The 18,489-nt window shown below is 42.0% G+C and overlaps 3 protein-coding genes across 5 annotated transcripts; 2 read left to right on the forward strand and 1 right to left on the reverse strand.

Annotated features, from left to right (window-relative positions):
• Nucleotides 1-46: 46 nt before the first annotated feature.
• spata45 (spermatogenesis associated 45) lies at nt 47-3,348 on the forward strand. 2 transcript variants are annotated; one of them, XM_085245783.1, is made up of 2 exons: nt 47-2,098; nt 3,210-3,348. In XM_085245783.1, exons 1-2 carry the CDS (start codon nt 1,858-1,860, stop codon nt 3,227-3,229), a joined length of 261 nt encoding a protein of 86 aa, XP_085101909.1. In that variant the 5' UTR covers nt 47-1,857; the 3' UTR covers nt 3,230-3,348. The 2 variants fall into 2 exon arrangements, with proteins under 2 accessions (XP_085101909.1, XP_085101908.1); XM_085245782.1 differs by lacking the exon at nt 3,210-3,348 and adding an exon at nt 2,500-2,601.
• On the reverse strand, nt 3,296-9,608 carry tatdn3 (TatD DNase domain containing 3). The gene is given in 10 exon segments (XM_085245778.1): nt 3,296-4,513; nt 4,601-4,681; nt 4,772-4,884; nt 4,953-5,008; nt 5,418-5,527; nt 7,356-7,418; nt 8,468-8,552; nt 8,986-9,059; nt 9,282-9,314; nt 9,462-9,608. Coding segments are annotated over 10 exon segments (807 nt in total). The 5' UTR covers nt 9,519-9,608; the 3' UTR covers nt 3,296-4,378.
• A 51-nt stretch (nt 9,609-9,659) lies between these two features.
• nsl1 (NSL1 component of MIS12 kinetochore complex) lies at nt 9,660-17,766 on the forward strand. Of its 2 annotated transcripts, none has more exons than XM_085245779.1 (6): nt 9,660-9,910; nt 11,478-11,550; nt 11,655-11,788; nt 12,045-12,099; nt 16,819-16,886; nt 16,981-17,766. In XM_085245779.1, exons 1-6 carry the CDS (start codon nt 9,719-9,721, stop codon nt 17,236-17,238), a joined length of 780 nt encoding a protein of 259 aa, XP_085101905.1. In that variant the 5' UTR covers nt 9,660-9,718; the 3' UTR covers nt 17,239-17,766. The 2 variants fall into 2 exon arrangements, with proteins under 2 accessions (XP_085101905.1, XP_085101906.1); XM_085245780.1 differs by having other exon boundaries at nt 11,658-11,788.
• Nucleotides 17,767-18,489: the final 723 nt, after the last annotated feature.

The raw sequence follows: 18,489 nt of genomic DNA on the forward strand, positions 1-18,489 counted from the left end.
GAACAACTGCTGACTACATATCCTTAAATATGAAAATACTCGAACACTCAACACTCCTTAGAAAACAATACCCGGCTTCTGTCAAACAGCGTGCTGCTCCCGGTCTGACACACTTGATTCTCTCTCTCTCTCTCTCTCCCTGTCTGGTGGTTTCAATACGTCTCTCTACCTTTTAAGCCGACTCTGACACAAAGCCTTTCGATAACGATGAGCCAATAGCAGAGCAGCATGAGCTTGTAGTAGTATCTAGTAGTGCTGCCTGTCTGGGCGTATGTGTGAATGGTAACCGTGGAAGCTCTGATGCACACGTAAAGAAAAGTCTCTGCTAGGAAGTCAAAACGAGTCAGTTTCGTCACTAAATCATCTTCTCTTTAATCTGCTTTCTAATACCAAAAAAGTAACATTTAAATGTTTGTGGATGTTAGACTGTTTCTAATTTCTACCAAATTAGATGAGTGAGTTATTTTCATGTAATCTGTGCTTCTTGTGAGATCTCTCGGTACCATAGTCAGCGGCTCCTAGAAACACGGCCTTAAACTGTCAGACTCTCCCGTGGAAACAGCTCAGTTTGGGAGCAATAGACACACCCTCTACTTTTAGAGCCCTGCTTTAAACAAAGTAGAGGCTGCTTTGTTTAAAGCAGGGCTGGAGCAGGCACGCTTGACTCACCTGATATTTATGCTGTTGTATGCCCAGGGTGCTGGGAGACTTCCCATGATGCACTAAGCATTTCCTTCTTTTTCTTTTTACTCCTGCTGCTAATATGCCACTACTCTATGCGACTAATGTTTGGCCACTCTCTCGTGGATTTTATGTTTACACTGTCTACACTCCTCTTTCTTTGGTCACAACAGATGGTTGTGCCTCCCTGAGCCTATGGGAGACGTGGATAAAACAGTGTTCTTCCTCACCACAGTCGCCAAGCCCTACCTTAATGGGGATTATCAGATTGCAGGGGTTCTTCCTCTAATACTGTAAATGGTATACAAGTAAAGATGAACAGAACTGATAGAAAAAATATAAAACTAATCAGTGTTCCTTTAGTCTGTAGCTACGCTGCCTGTTCCATATACTCAAAGTAGCCTGTCCATATGCTGAGCATTATCTGCTCTAATCCTAGTGTGACCCAGTGAGACTGGATCACAAGTCTGATCCTACAGGTGATTCACACCTACAGTAAAATCTACACGCATCTGATCTCTTTACTGGACTTTAAAATGCAAAGCAAGCAACATTTCACAGCCCTTTCTGTGTTTCTTTTCCAATGAATGGCAGTGCAGTGTTGTTTGACTTCACTGAACAATGTGTAAATATTCAGCTTGCAATCATTTATAAATCTCCAGCTTGTAAATATCCCAGTTATTATTATTAGGTTCTTTCTCAGTGGGCTTAATCAAACTTCTGTCCACTCCGGACGTCACAACTACGTTAATTATACACAGTGGTTGGTTTTATTTATTTTGTTTTTATGCAGCTGGCTTTACAGGTTCTGCAGACTGTAGAATACCTGAGGTTGAATCTCGTACAAGGCTTGTTTTCTCATGTATCAGTGTTTTATGAAAGCCTGACAACTAAAGAATAAAACAAAACCAAAGGAAACTAAGATCACACCTCGACTAAATTTGAAATTTAATATCTGATGTGGGATTCTTACTCTACATTCTAGTAATCTCGAGGCGAGGGATGTTCTACTTTCGCTCGCACAGAGTGGCTCATCTCCCTTAATAAATTATCTTTGAGACCCCTCTTCCGGTTTCTTGTTGCCCAGGTAACTAGTGCATTCTCACAGCTTACCTTTGGATAATTTATGAAAGGAAATCTAGTCCACATTAATACTTCCTACAAAGATAAAAAGTAATGTCCGGGTATGAGGATCGGGCTCTGCTGGAGCTGAATCAGAGCAGGGAGACGTGGTGTCAGGTGGAGATGAACCCCCGGCAGGGCTGGGAGAGATCACAGAGGAGACATTACCGGAGTCACTTGAAGTCCAGCTCGGTTCTCCTTACAGCTCTGACCGGCGGACCGCAGCGCAGAGAGGCCTGCACCCAGCGGCCTGCCCCCATCAAGCTCCCGGAGAGAAGGCACTTCGAGGAGGGCTGTAAGAAGGCTTCTCTGAAGATTTTACAGAAATGTTTCTGTAGATCTGATATGGACACGAGAAACTGTGTGTCTGTCCCAAATACTTTAAAGATATTAATATTTAATTAGGTAATTAAATTCTAAAAGGCTGAAAGATTCAATATTTTAAAACTACAGCAAACCTGTATCCACAGTTATTTAGTTTATCAAAGAATCCCACTTTCCAGATATTCCAATTTCCCGTATTACGTTATTAAAGATGAAATTTGTTTAGTACCTTCATTTGCTCCACAGTACAGAGAAATGAAATGTTAGTAATGAGAGATAGTTTGCACACATGCCATTACATTAGGACCCTACAGGTCACCTGTTTTATGACTGCTGTTGTCAAACATGTGGCCCACATGTTTTTGCTGACAGACCCAGCCTCAGTAGGTCCTTTCCACCTCATTGGATGGTTTTGCAGAAAAGGAGAGCATGGCTGTTTAACGTGCTAAATCTGAGCCTCAACCCTGAATCATGGTCAGTTTCTCAGCCTTCTCATTAAAAGATTTTACCCACAATGTGTCATACAACACCTTACTAATCTACTTACACCTAGGAGCCACGCTGATGCCTTTCTCTAACAGTAGACGGGAAAAGTAAAAAACGAGGCGTATTATTATTAGCTTGATGTTAAAAACTTGATGCAGTGGTCTTACCAGTCCAGTCTACTTAAGGTTAAATTGATGGTATGTGGCCCACAAAGTAAAATGAGTTTCACATCACTTACCCAGGCAATCATCTAATGCAAATTTACCACTTGTACTGTAGTTAACTGGCTTAAAGTTTAAAATCTGTAGTGCACCACTTAATTGCTGCATGTCTTGATCAGGCTGACATAAACATATTTATCAAAAACATGAGGTGGAACTATGCTGTATCAATGATTTATGGAGGAAAACAAAACTGATGCTATTCTTCTTGCTTTTATTTAACTGAAATTCTACTTAAGTATTGTTTTGTTAATGTTCAATAGAACTTGTTTGAAAAACAAGTTTGAGAACAGCCGTATTATTTGATTTTCTATAAAGTGATCAAAAAGAAAATGAGCAGCTGTTGACTCCTGAGATCTGTCTCTTCTCTTCCAGATAAAACTCACCTGGTCTAGAGAGCTGCAGCCTTAGAAGATGACCTGAGCTCATACTGCAGATACACCAGGGACCCAGACGTGGGGCAACTTTCAATATTTTATTTTCACAACTAATATATGACGTGATACAAAACCCCAAATACGCTGGAGATCATGGCACATGAGGTCTTAAAAGATTTGATTGTACTTGTTATTGACAGTACCGAAATTAAAAACTCATTTTTAAAAAATAATTTCCATGCATCACTCGCTTTGGTCAAGAAAGACACATCTCATTAATTATTAAAATCATCTGCAAGACTTTGCAAAAAGCTTCTAGCTTGTGTGAAACTTAAAAAAAACCCTCAAAAGTAAAGAAAAACCTTTCTGATATTCAAACGTTAGCAGTGTTCATCACGTGTTTAAAAAAGTTCACAGCCTCGCAGTGAAACACTGAGAGGCGGACAGTAGTAATAGGGCATCGTCACTGATCTCTAGAATCGATTAGATTCCGATTCACAAGGTCCCGAATCGATTCGATTCAATTCGATTCGATTTGAATCTGGGAAATTTTGCCTCAGTCAGAAATATTATATATAGGTGTGAGCATCAGAGCCGACAGCGCTGTAAACAACGGTAGACTTGTGCGTAACAAGCAAGCGAATAATGCAGAAAACAGTACAGAGAGAGAGAGAGAGCTGTGCATGAAGTGTGATTTTATCGTGGTGGAAGCAAAACGGCAAAAGTCAGAGTGAATTCATGACACTGTTTATGTGAAGCGTTTGGATCTTCTTTTGCTGCTGGTTCAGTCAATATATTTGGAGAGAGATAAAACTAACAGCTTTAGAATCAGCGCAAAAAGGGCGTAAACACAAAGCGCGACCGCTTTCAGCCCCGAACGTGTCCGTGCCGTCGGGTGAGAAAGGCGACATCTCACTGATTCGTCAGCAGGTCCGCGCTTTGTGTTTACGTCTTTGTGCAGAATCCGTGTTCCTGCTCGCATTTACTGTTTTAGCTGTTTGGTGGTTGTTGAAATTTTGTGAGGTTTAACCTGAGATTCTGGCGTTTTGGGCAAAATAAATTTATATTAAAAAATTGATTCACCCCTAAGTAGTAAAGGGAGTTATCTTTTCCATGACGTCACACACTGGGTGAGCCTTGGATTTCGAAATCACGCTCATGTCACTGTCAGCGTGTTTTAGCTTTGGGGAAGAGTCTGTATGCATTGTGTGCGGTGACCAGCCGAACAGTTTCTGGAGGGAGACCTTTGACATCGGCGATGTAGCGACATGGCAGGATGATGTTAGCGGGCTCATTCCTCACCTGGCAGACAAAAGACAGATTAAACATGTCTGCACTTGTGGCGCTGTGTCTCAATATGATGATGACTTTAAAGCCTTTAAAACTTACATGCTGGTGAAGCCCGAGGGCAGGAGAGTCGGTCTCAAGACAAATGTGCTCCAATGGGATCTGCTTGATTAACTTGTCTCTCTGTGTGGCGGTACTAAAACTGTTTATTCAGGTGACTCAGCAAAAAATGTTAAAAAATGTTTTTCCACAGGACGACATTTTTCATCTCACCTGTTTGCTTCTGCAGACGGCGGGGGGAAAAGAGAAGAGGTAGCCCGCCTTCACACCTTCCAGAGCGACCGATGGCTTCCCCGCAAAGTTATGAAGCAGAGCTCGGCTGATGCCTGACAGAAAAACAGAACATGAGATAACGTTCAGATGTCGGCACGGTTCGCTGGAATCTAACACTCACCTTGTTCCTTCATGGTCTCAATCGTGACCCTAGCAGCTGATCTGGAGTGGACGTTCCTGAACAGAAATTCACAATCGACACGTTACACAGACTTCTATGTGGATTAAAAACCTTCACTTAGCGACTTGTGCATGCTCGGCAGACTGACTGTTTGATTATTTCTGGGAAACACAGGCTCGGGGTAAAAAGCTCAATGTGAGCTTCATATTTTTATTCTTGGACTCTGCATGATTTGTTCATTCATGTTTACACTGAGTCTTGATGCACTAGGACTTCTTTAAGCTATAAGATCTTGTTTGGTCCTAAAATGTGTTAAATGAAATCCGTCATTTAAAAGTTCAAACACTTTGAAACAATGGAATTCAACACAGTGGAGTACACAAATATAAACCCTGTGTTATATTTGTGAAAAGGGAAAGAACTTGAATTTGAACTCTAACAACAGCTATTTTAATTAGTCCTCACACAGGTAAGTCCAGCTCCTTGGCGATGCTGAGCTGTTTGATGAAGACGGTCACTTGGTCATCTCTGTCCTGCTGAGTCGGGGCGCACCAGGGAGTGAAGTCTAAACCAATCTGAAAAATTAAAAGAAGGCTGTTATGGCCCTAGCAGGGCCTCCTGTGAAATTGAACTTGTGTGGGTGTGTCCTGCTCTCTCCTACCGTAGGTGCCACCCTTTTTGCACAGCTGACTCTAATCAGCAATTAGGACCAGAGACAGGTGAGGTCTAGTGCCAAAGAGCCTTGTTGGGTTTTGTAGGTGGCCTGCTCTGTGGAGAGGAGTGTGTTTCGGTGACTAACCCTTTTTTGACTTACTTTTCAGTTTATTGACCAACTACTGGGTTTTGTCGTTTTCCTTCTTTAAAATGTGATAGGGCTTGTCCGTCTCTTTTAGTTGAATTACTAATAAAAACATTAATAAAACCCTTTAATTTAACCATTTTGCCTCCCACGTCTCCTTTAGATATTTCCCTCATCCCCTGGACCCTTTAAGAGTACGTAAAAGTTTGGGGCTGATCCGGGATTTGAAAGTAGGACCTTACACACCCCAAGCCCAAATCGTAAAAAATAAATACATTTTCTTTTAATCAGTCATCCCATCCCAGACTACTATTAATGTAGGAAAAGTTTTAGAAGACCAGAATCACTTTGCATTTCTTTTTCACTATGATCGTTCCAAATTTTAAGTCGTTTTTAGAACAAATTTAATCAAAATTTCATTTCCTGAAAAGGTACACTCAGACTAGCATCTTAATGCTCACCATTAACTTGACATAAACATTTAACGCACTGATCTACAAGTTCAGTATTCAAAGGGTTTATGCATGCTACGGTAGAAACTAAACCTTGGTCTCAGGTTCGCTCTTTAAACTCTCAACTTTGATCTATGTCAGTGAATCGTTACTGATTAAGTTTCATAAGAGAAGAAACATAAGAAATTTCTATAAGAAACAGAAATGAGGCGCACCAAATGCTACATTGGATTTGTGTGTGCCACCTTAAAAACTGACACCTGCTCTGGTGCATGAGCCTCTGGCAAGGAAGAGGTTTAAGTCGCCATCTCTCAAGTGAGTCAGTTCTCACAGAGCTTATGTCCAAATGAAGTCGAGTCAAACTGGTTTGATTGCTCAACCTAAAACCACAAAGTACCCTCAACCACTCAAGCATCCGCAGATTAAAGAAAAAACTGCCAGACCAGATATGAGGGAAAAGGTTACAGATTCAAACTGTAGCTGAACTAAAATGTGCTCAGTGAAGCAGAGGATGGAGCTCTACGTCTCCAACCTAATCCAACAGCTGGAAACAGCAGTAGGAGAGTGTCGATTTAGCCCTGTGACGCCTGAAATGTGCTGAAAAAACACACATTCCTCATTGAGACCATGTAGAAATTCCCTGCACCATCAGCGCCTGCTGGAGAGCAGTTAGTGTGTGTGACTGTCTGTGAGCCTGAGAAAGATTGTTACTGACCGTGTGCATTAACCTTTTCTTACAAGCGAGATTAGCAGGTAAATCGGGGCTTTTAACAAGTTTAATCTGCTTTGCTTCAAGACAGGTTACGTTAACAATGTAAAGATTTTTTTAACATGGGGCAGACACAGTGTGTGTTAGTGTGTGTGTTTGTAACAGTTGAATCCATGACCACCCTTAAGCCTTCAGAAGCTGATATAACTTAAATTATCTATGAAGTCTTCCAGTCATGGAATTATTTATTATATAAAACTTTGGTTAAACTTTTTCCTACTGAGCTCCATTTCATGGAGTCTGAGATGCAGCACACTTCTTAGTCAATTTAAAAAGACGTTTAGCTTAGACATATAAACATGTTTTATTAAATCCGCAGAAAAATTAAAAATAGTTTAATAAAAGAGATTATTATAAGGTTCAGTTAGAGGTTAAAAGTCTACCTCTCCAACAGCAACCAGGCGTTCTTTGTGATTATAGAAGTGTGGAAGGGCGACGTCCAGATCCTGTAGAACATATTTCTTTATTAAAGGTGAGGTTTAAAAAAGAAAAAAAAAAAAAACATTAAAAAAATATTTTTCTGGGTATTCAGCAAACACTGATCTACTGGAAATTTCCCACACCATCTTCAGGGTTTACAGAGAATAGTCTGAAAAGGAGAAAACAACCAGTGTGCAGCAGTTCTGTGAGTTTAAATGTGAAGTTAATGACAGTGATCAAAGAAGAATGGCCAGACTGCTGCAACAATAACTCAAACAACCACTTGTTATAGCTAAAGTGTGCAGAAGAGCATCTCTGAGCACACAGACACGCACTCACAGATACTTGAAGCAAATGCGTAGCAGAAGACCACAATGGTGGTCTGATTACATCATTTCCTTAGGGATTAATAAGCATTCTGTTTCTGATGGGCTGCCGCTCCCGTCAGCAAAGAAAGGAAAACTGACGCTAAAATTAAACAACAATAAATTTGAAAAACAGAAAGCCAGAATTTGGTATAAACAACATGAAATGGATCCTGCCTTGTATTAACTGTTCAAGTCTGCGGTGGTGTAATGGTTTGACACGTTGCACCACCTTAGAACAGATTGAACATCCTTTAAACATCACAGCCTTTCTGATTACTGTTGCTGACCATTTCCATCCCTTTATGACCACAGTGTGCCTGTCTGTTGATGGTTGCTTCAAGCTGGTTGGTACATCCTTGTCAAACTAGTTTCTTGAACATGTATGCAAATGTCCTCCACAGTCACCAGATCTCAATCCAACAGAGCACTTTAGGGTGTGGTGCGGTGGAACAGGAGATTCATATCATGGATCTGCAGCCAACAAATCTGTACTGGATGGATAATGCTATCTTGGACCAAAATCTCTGAGGAATACTTCAAGCACCTGGTTGAATTGCTGCCATGAAGAATTAAAGCAGATTTCTACCATAGTAAGCAAACTACATGAATCACTGGATACAGTCTGGATACAGATTTCCTTCCCATTTTTTCATGATTATTTAAGTAAAATATTTAAAAGACAGATGCGCTACACATTGGTTCACTACCTGAGGTTTCACGCTGCGCTGCTGAGGGCCCTCGGCAGCCTGCAGCGGATGGATGCCAAAACACGGAGCCACGAGATCTGGATAGCTGTGAGAAAGGAATTCAACATAACATCAAAGATAATAAATGCAATGCTTTCCAGCTGTGAACAGCTGTGCAGAACAGTATATACACATTTGTTTTCTTTACACTCTGCATGACTGACTTTAGAGGAAAAGTAACACAAGCTCTGTTCTTACTGTGAGCGCACCTCAGTGTGTCTGTGTACTTTTACTATACAAATATTAGTTCAGAAAACCTAACCTTTAGTTGCACCTAAGTTCCTGGATAGTTGTATTTATTTCATCAGCAAATAACTGAAATTTTGTCTCTTTTTCTCCTGTCTTATTTCAGCTTAATGATTCTTTTAGGCTTTATGCTGTTGATGTCGTTTTTCTTCAATTTGGTGTCCTCTCAATAAAAAGCAAGCAGCATAATATATGTTTGTGAGACAGACAATGTGCTTTGCAGACGTGCAGACCTTTCCTGCAGCTGGAGAACTCGGGCAAACTCTCAGACTTCTTCTGTAACTGCAACCAGAGTCTTCACACCAGCCTACACATAGACACACATAACTGCATGCTTACTATTTTAAATATTATATTAAACTGCACTTATTGTACTTGTGTGAAACAAGATGAAACATACAACTACACGTTTTCTTCATCTGTAGTTTCAGGCTGTATTTCCAAATGGCTCTGAAAATATCTACAGGTTTCAAATGGCCAAGATCTGTAAGGCATATGTGAAGGTATAAAAGGAATTCATTATGCTTACCTCCCTCGTCCTCAGGATCACATCCTCGAAATCCTAAAAGTAAAAGAAAGGCTATATTTGAGTAGTATATATAAAGCTAGGAGCTGTAATCAGACTGTAAATAAAAAGAGTAAATAATGCTCCAAATTTCCTGCAGTTCATGAAGAGGTGACGGATAATTTCCAACATGTGACAATTTACCTCTTCAAACTCATGAGCCGAGATATGACAGTGACAATCAACGAAGCCATTCTCCATTGAAAATCAACAAATAAAAGCTAAGAGACCAAATAATATTAGAATAACTTCTCTGCGTTAGTAGCATAGCTAACAACCATCCCGGAACACTCCTCCAAAAATAAACGTTCCTTCACGGTCATTTATGGTAGAAGGACCGGTTCGTTTCTGTTCAGTTCCGGGTTGCGTTAAAAAAAAATATAAACAAGTTGGCGGTAAAGATGGAGGCTGTAGAGAGTGAAATCTTACCAAGTGAGGAAACAAATCCAGAGTACAGGGTCCAGGTAACCTCGAAGAAAGTAGTAAGTGAGCAGGTGAACAAATACAAAGAACTTTTAAAGACGGCTCTGGACGGGCAGCCGGAGGACTTTCCGGAGGAGACGAAGCGAGTTTTACTGCAGGAGCTGCTGGCAGTGAGTCCGAGTCCTTTCTCACATTTTGGGATTGACTGTAACTGAACATGATGTGGGCAATGCTAAACTGTAGATGCCAGGCCGCTGATAGTTGTTTTAATGAAGGCGTATTTATAAAATCTTTGCATATATACTTTACAGCTTGATATTATTAAGCCACATCTGTTAAGCTCACCAGTAATAGTTATGAGGTCAGGCATTAGTGTCTGTGGGCTGTGATGTTAGCAGACCACACTGAGAGTAGGTGGAAGAGGGGAAATGGAGGTATGCTCTGGAAAGTCAGTTGAAGCAAGACAGGATAGATATGTGTGGATGAGAGGAAGGCAGGTGTAGCAGCGAAGATGCAAGGAGCGGATGTAGCGAAGGTAGAGGAGCCTAAATACCTGGGGTCACCTTTCAAAGAAATGGACAGTGCACGCGAGAGGTGGAAAAAGATGATAGTTGAACGTGATGAGACAAAATTAGATATAAGTACATCAGAAGGACAGCTCAGGTTGAGCATTTTGAGACAAAGTTGGAAAGGTGAGGTACAGATGGTGTGGAAAAGTGCAGAGGAGGGATAATGGCTCTATTGGACAATGGATGTTGAAGATGGAGTTGAAGAGAAGATGAGGATGCATGGGTTAGGATGAGATGGAGACAGATGATATGCTGTGATGACCCCATTTTTTTGATCTAGTTATTTTTACAAATCCTTTATGCACCTATGATTACAGACTGTCTGTGCCAAAAAGAGACAACAGACAGACAGCTGAAAAAATGCCACTATGGTCATTTTTTTTTTTTTTTTAATTACATAGAGGAAATCTGATATGGTGACAGTATTAAATTTCACTTAGGGGTAGTCTAAATGCTCTAGGATGGAGAATAATTAAATGGAGAGTGTGTAAATACTGTGTGTTTGTTTGTTTTGTGTTTTAAGTTGTGCTGACTGCTGTGTGGATACTTGCGTTATAAACTTACAATCTACAGATATTGCCGGCTGTCAGTATTCTAACGAATTATTTTATTGTAACCAACGCAGCGTTTGAAGTTTATGTTGTGACTCGTGTCAGTTTTTGCACTGACTAAATCCTCAAAGACAGGCATGACTGTTTTAGTCTTTTTATCACACTATTATTTTAAGTACACAGTAAGTGCATCCCACGTATTTCGAGCTATGTGCTTCATACTGAATCATCATCACGCTGCAGCAGAAGAAACCAAGTTTTCATGGAAATTTGGGGAAAACAGTGTTTCAGTTGTGCAGATTATTTGTAGCCCACTTTAAGCTTCATGTGAACTAAGTACAGAAACAACTGTGATCAACGTTTGACCTTTGTATGGAGGACTGTACAGTGTTCATATAATAACAGCAACAGAGTTTCCTGAAAATGATCCTGGTAGTCTTCTTTGGGACTAGATTAATCAGGACAGTCCTGCAAAATAAAGTGTAATATGGCTTCCTGTGTTGACCAAAATAGAAACGTTATCAAATTGATCTGATCCTGCTGCAGTTGAACAGCTGACATCATATTTTAATGTGTGTTGCCACTGATTGTGTGTTTGTTTATTTGAAACTGTGCAGAATTTTGAGGCTGCTGTTCAGGCTAACGTGTTGGTGAATGGACGGCCTTGGGAGGAGGCGCCCGATGATGAAGGTGATCCTTCGCCCTTTTCATACTCTTGTTTCAATTATTATATTTTAAGGAAAGCTTTATTAAGTCAACTATGCTGTCTGTTTCTCTACCACCAACACCCTCAGCAGAGGATGAAGCTGTAGATCTGGAAAGCCTCCTGGACGATACTATTGTTGAGACCACAAGAAGGCGCCGTACATTCCCCAAAAAGATCCTTCCTCATGTGGTGCATGCCCTCAAGGCTGAACGGAAAATCATGGTGGGGCTTTTTTTTTCTCCTTGTTTATTTTTTGATTTACCAGCTCTGATTATTGTGCATTACTCTCAATTTGAGTTTTTTGTATAAAAATAAACAAATATATTGAATAACTAAAGTGCAAAAGTGGCAAGTGTTTTTCAAAGCAAAGAGTATTTTCTATCTTTGATAAAATGTTTATTGCTAATTATAGATTTCACAGAATCTTTCATGAACAGATATTTGTCTAAAGATTGAAACAAACTGTTTCATGTTTCAGGGGCTGTATGAGCAGGCCATCAAACCTCAAGAGGTGGTCAAAGATCCTGATCAAGGTAGTAGCCTCTGATCATTTCTATAGACACAGACATTTTTTATTTTAGCTTCTTCCCCAAATCTTTACAGGTATACCAGTGACTGTTCACCTGCAGCTGACTTGAATTGCTGAGCACCAGCTACAGAGTGCTGTACTGCTGGCTCAGGACAGTGTTACTGTCTTACTTTGGAGAGTAAATTTAGACATCTTATGGTTACGTGTAGAGTCAAAAAGAAAAACACATAAAGCGCCCTTTGTTCAGTGAGGGGGTGTTTGCTATTTTAAAGTGCATTTAGGAAGAACTGGTTCTTTTTCAAGGCAGACATGAAAGTTTCAGCATCACTGAAGTGAAATACCTAAACACATCAGTACTTCTTGTTCACCGTTTTTAGTAGAATGAAGCAAAGGCTGTGAATAAAAACATATCGGCAGGTTGTAAATGACTCATGAAGCGATAACAATAGTTTTACTGTAGTATCGCAGGTCACACAGTCATTCATACAGTTGCCATGAAAAATGTTTATATATATATATATATATATATATATATATAACTTAAACACCCAGCACGCCCCTGCGGGCGGTTTATCCTTCAAGCTCGGGTCCTCTACCAGAGGCCTGGGAGCTTGAGGGTCGTGCGCAGTATCTTAGCTGTTCCCAGGACTGCGCTCTTCTGGACAGAGATCTCCGATGTTATTCCCGGGATCTGCTGGAGCCACTCGCCTAGCTTGGGAGTCACCGCACCTAGTGCTCCGATTACCACGGGGACCACCGTTACCTTCATCCTCCACATCCTCTCGAGCTCTTCTCTGAGCCCTTGGTATTTCTCCAGCTTCTCGTGTTCCTTCTTCCTGATATTGCTGTCTTTCGGAACCGCTACATCGATCACTACGGCCGTCTTCTTCTGTTTGTCTACCACCACTATGTCCGGTTGGTTAGCCACCACCATTTTGTCCGTCTGTATCTGGAAGTCCCACAGGATCTTAGCTCGGTCATTCTCCACCACCCTTGGGGGCATCTCCCATTTTGACCTCGGGACTTCCAGGTTATACTCGGCACAGATGTTCCTGTACACTATGCCGGCCACTTGGTTATGGCGTTCCATGTATGCCTTGCCTGCTAGCATCTTGCACCCTGCTGTTATGTGCTGGATTGTCTCTGGGGCATCTTTACACAGCCTGCACCTGGGGTCTTGCCTGGTGTGATAGACCCCAGCCTCTATGGATCTTGTACTCAGAGCTTGTTCTTGTGCTGCCATGATTAGTGCCTCTGTGCTGTCTTTCAGTCCAGCTTTGTCCAGCCACTGGTAGGATTTCTGGATATCAGCCACCTCCTCTATCTGCCGGTGGTACATACCGTGCAGGGGCCTGTCCTTCCATGATGGTTCCTCGTCTCCCTCCTCTTTCTTGGGTTTCTGCTGCCTGAGGTATTCACTGAGCACTCGGTCAGTTGGGGCCATCTTCCCAATGTATTCTTGGATGTTCCTTGTCTCATCCTGGACTGTGGTGCTGACACTCACCAGTCCCCGGCCCCCTTCCTTCCGCTTAGCGTACAGCCTCAGGGTGCTGGACTTGGGGTGAAACCCTCCATGCATGGTAAGGAGCTTTCTTGTCTTTATGTCAGTGGCTTCTATCTCCTCCTTTGGCCAGCCTATTACCCCAGCAGGGTACCTGATCACGTGTGGCAGTGTTGATGGCCCGGATCTTGTTCTTACCATTCAGCTGACTCCTCAGGACTTGCCTGACCCTCTGCAGGTACTTGGTGGTTGCAGCCTTTCTAGTGGCCTCTTCATGGTTCCCATTTGCCTGCGGGATCCCCAGGTACTTGTAACTGTCCTCTATGTCTGCAATGTTGCCTTCTGGTAGTTCAATCCCCTCAGTTCTGACTACCTTCCCTCTCTTTGTTACCATCCGACTACACTTCTCCAGTCCGAACGACATTCCAATGTCATTGCTGTATAGCCTGGTAGTGTGGATCAGTGAATCGATGTCTCGTTCACTCTTGGCATACAGCTTGATGTCATCCATGTACAGGAGGTGGCTGACAACTGCTCCGTTCCGTAGTCGGTATCCGTAGCCAGTCTTGTTAATGATCTCACTGAGGGGGTTCAGGCCTATGCAGAACAGCAGTGGGGACAGAGCATCTCCTTGGTAGATCCCGCACTTGATGGTGACTTGTGCTATGGGCTTGGAGTTGGCCTCTAGTGTTGTACGCCACATCCCCATTGAGTTCCTGATGAAGGCTCTTAGGGTCCCATTGATCTTGTACAATTCTAGGCATTCCAGTATCCAGCTGTGGGGCATTGAGTCATAGGCCTTCTTGTAATCAATCCAGGCAGTGCACAGGTTGGTCAGTCTGGTCTTGCAGTCTCGGCTGACTGTTCTGTCTACCAGTAGCTGGTGTTTTGCGCCTCTGGTATTCTTGCCAATTCCTTTCTGTGTCCCACTCATGTATTGACCCATGTGCCTGTTCATCTTAGCCGATATGATGCCTGACAGGAGCTTCCATGTAGTACTGAGGCAGGTTATTGGTCGGTAGTTGGAGGGGACCGGTCCCTTCTTGGGGTCCTTGGGGATCAGGACCGTCCGACCTTCGGTTAGCCATTCCGGGTGTCTCTCGTTAACTAGCAGCTGGTTCATTTGTGCTGCCAGACGCTCGTGGAGTGCAGTCAGCTTCTTTAGCCAGTAGGCGTGAACCATGTCGGGCCCTGGTGCTGTCCAACTCTTCATACTGGAGACCCTTTCTTGGATATCTGCCACTGTGATGGTTACTGGACCCTGTTCAGGGAGGTCGCTGTGGTCTGCCCTCAGATCCACTAGCCACTGAGCATTGCCGTTATGGGTTGCGTCCTTCTCCCATATGCTCTTCCAGTATTGCTCCGTCTCCAGCCTTGGTGGTGCTGTTCTCTTATTATTGTTCCCTTGCCACTGAGAGTACACCTTTGCTGGTTCTGTGGAGAACAGCTGGTTTATTCTCCTGCCTTCTATCTCTCTGGTGTACCTCCTCAAGCGGCTGGCCAAGGCTGTGAGTCTTTGCTTGGCAGTTTCCAAGGCCTCAGGTATGGACAGCTTGCTGTATTTCTTATGCACCTTCTTTGTCGCAGCTTTCTGCAACTCCGTTAGTTGGCTAACCTCCCTCCGTGCTACTTTGATCTTGCCCTCTAGCCTCCTTCTCCATGGAGGGTACTGCCCCTTGTGGCTGTTCAACTTGTAGCCAAGCATCTCACTGATCACTGCTGCCGTATTGTAGATCAGCTTGTTAGTGTCGGTAATTGTGGTTGTAGGTATTGTCCGTAGTGCTGCATTAACATCATCTAGCAGACCTTCTGAGGGTACTTCACGTAATCTTGGTAACCGGCTACGGGGGATCCAGGTTTCAAGCTTGGCCATGATCCTATTTTTCAGGTCAGTTCCTCTCGCACTCAACGATCCTTCTCCTATCGCACTTGGGGCTATGTACCCAATCTCGGGTGGGGGTGATGATATCTCCCCCCTGACCTGGCGTCCTGACTCCTCCTTGCCGTAGCATTTGTGTTGTACCTCGTCAATCTCTAGCTGTGAGAGCAGTCCCTTCTTTCGAATGTTGGAACACTGAGCTACTAGTTGTTTCGCCGTCATTGTGGATGTTGGGTATCGAAGAATCCATAGGTCCGTCATCCTATTCATGTAGCCCCTTCCGCTACACACACACACACACACACACACACACACACACACACACACACACACACACACACACACACACACACACACACACACACATACATACATACACATATATATATATATATATATATATATATATATATATATATATATATATATAGCACCACTTTAAATGGTAAATGCACAGAATTTTCTACCTTATTTTGCCACTCAAAATTTTTATCAGTCATACATATATAAGGTATCACTCATTTACACACTTTCACGTTTTCCTACGTGTTAGTGCATTTTATCATTCTGTGAAACTTGAGATTCAGTATATTTCCCATTGATTCTTGGAGATGAAGACTGGAGCCTTCCAATTAGTACATGACTACTTCTTGAGCCACAGCCGCCGAATCAATCGCTTTAAAATAAATTTGAATCAACATTAGCTTGAAAACGATAAATGATGCTTGAGGAGCAAATGGCTCAAGCAGATATGTTTATATGGTGTATAAATAGATGAGTTCTTCCACCAGTTTACTTTTAATCATTAGTTGTTATTCATCAATGGCTGCCTTCCACAGTATGTCCTGTCTTCTTACCTTCACCCCCAACCGGTCGCAGCAGATGGCCACCTCTCCCTGAGCCTCGTTTTGCTGGCAGTTTCTTCTTGTTAAAAGGGAGTTTTTCCTTCCCACTGTCACTAAGTGCTTACTTGTAGGTGGTTGTTTGATTGTTGGGTTTTCTCTGTATTATTGTAGGGTCTTTAACTCAAGGTAACTGTTGTTTCGATCCAGTCCTATATAAATAAAACCGCAGTATTTGTCCAGATATAGTCACTGTTTCCTTACAAATTTTATACCAGACAGTATTCCCTTCTGCACACACCTAGAGTAAGTTTAGTTTCAGTATTTCCAATGATTCTGTGACTATTTTGTGATATTCTTTGTGTTAAATCAGTGTGGACAGTTCTTTTTATTTTGCAGCAAATCTCCACAATGCCTAAGCAGACAGACAAGACTAACTGTAGACACAGCTGACGTGCAGTTTACCCTCGATAACAGAGCCGTTCTTGTGTGTTTTACCAGAGAACATCATGAATGATTTGACAGCAGCCGCTCCTAGTGTGGTAAAGCAGGCCATCCAGGTCATAAAGGTAACACACTGAAAGCTCTTAGCAAGTTGTCCTTCATGTATAGAGTCACACCTTCATGTATGGAGTCATTACTCACATATTTTTTTTTCTACAGTCAATCAACACTCTGCAAACACAAGTTGAAGGCCTATGCGAAATCCTCAAAATGAAACCCAGCCAAGCCTCTCTGGAGATACACAGAGAAGTGTTTGGTTTTAATGACCAATCAGAGGCTCCTTTTCCTCCTGCGAAAAGAGCCATGGGAAACAAGCAACCAATCAAGAGAGCTGTAGAGGAAGCAGCAGCCGCAGAGGGCTATGTGCCCCAAGCCAAGAAACCAGAGTGCTGCGTGGGAGAGGACAAGCTCGAGTGACACTTCAAGAAACATTAAACCAGTGTGAAATTCCCAAACACTGCAGTTCCTCTAATGGCCACTTGGCTGATCCCAAGAGCCAGCACATCCATAGACTCCCACATTAAAATGTCTAACTTTACAGCGGAAATAAATGTGCTTTACAAGCTGCTACAAAAATGTTTTGCTCTCTGTAACCTGCTCCACCCTCTTTAACAATTGTACAAGGTTTAGCTTTAGTATGATCTGGTCTGTGTCTGTATGCAGCTTGCCGTCCAAACTTAGCCAAAAACTTTTCACTGCTCTCTCTGTCAGCACTTCACCAGCACTGTGGTGGCCAAAATAGCAACACTGGGGCCTTAAAATATACCAGATTGTGTCAAAGTGGATACATCCCTTTTTAATATCCAGTCTGTGGCTGAAATTAATAAGTGTAAACATGATCATTCTTTTCCATGAAGCCAAACAGAAGTTTCAGTTCCATGTGTGGGCGGCAACAGAGATACTGTTTGGCAAGTCAAAAGCACAAATAAAAATACCTCAAACTGGCTGATTTGTTTGTCCACTTGCAAGGACTAAAGTAGCATCAGAGGTTTAATCTTGTGGAGTTACGTGCAGCATGTTTTTGCATATTATCTCAACTTGATCAGCATCAGATTTGTTCATTTGTTAGTCTAAATTGATTTTTGTAAAGGAAAAACTGATTAGTGTTGAATCAAATGAAATCATTTATGTCATTTCTGTTATCTTGTGCATGATGTGTATATAATACAATTCCAGGGGCTTTGCTTGTACTTCTTTCTCATATTGGTCACTTTGTGGTCACTTTAATCCACTTTAAAGAGCTTCATAAACCTTAAATTTATGGTTAAAACTCCGTAAAAGCTGTCGGCTTAGTTAAATATATTGTTATGTCATAACTCTTTAAATCCCTTTTCTGTTTTTCAAAACTTTAACTGAGAGAAACTGTAAGTAGTGGATTTATAGTTGTCACCTGCAGAATATGGGAATGATCTGTGCGCACAGTAAAAACAGAAACTTTAAAACATGTTTATGAATGGAAGAAGTGTGTATTTTAATGCACAACATTTCATTCTGTAAATCTAACCAAATAGTTTTGGTGCATAAATCTAATGTGTGAGTGTAAACAGTAGCTGAACCCTAACCTCCAGGGTGAAAGTCCTGAGTCTCACCAGTTTGTTGTTTTTAAATAGAATCTGCTTCGTCTGTTGATTATCTCAGTTGGCTGTCTGGTAGTCCTGAAGACAGACT

Source organism: Mchenga conophoros, linkage group LG15 (assembly GCF_057382185.1).
Source record: "Mchenga conophoros isolate Kocher_MC1m ecotype Shallow Benthic linkage group LG15, M_conophoros_male_GT1.1, whole genome shotgun sequence".
NCBI classification, from domain to species: domain Eukaryota; kingdom Metazoa; phylum Chordata; class Actinopteri; order Cichliformes; family Cichlidae; genus Mchenga; species Mchenga conophoros.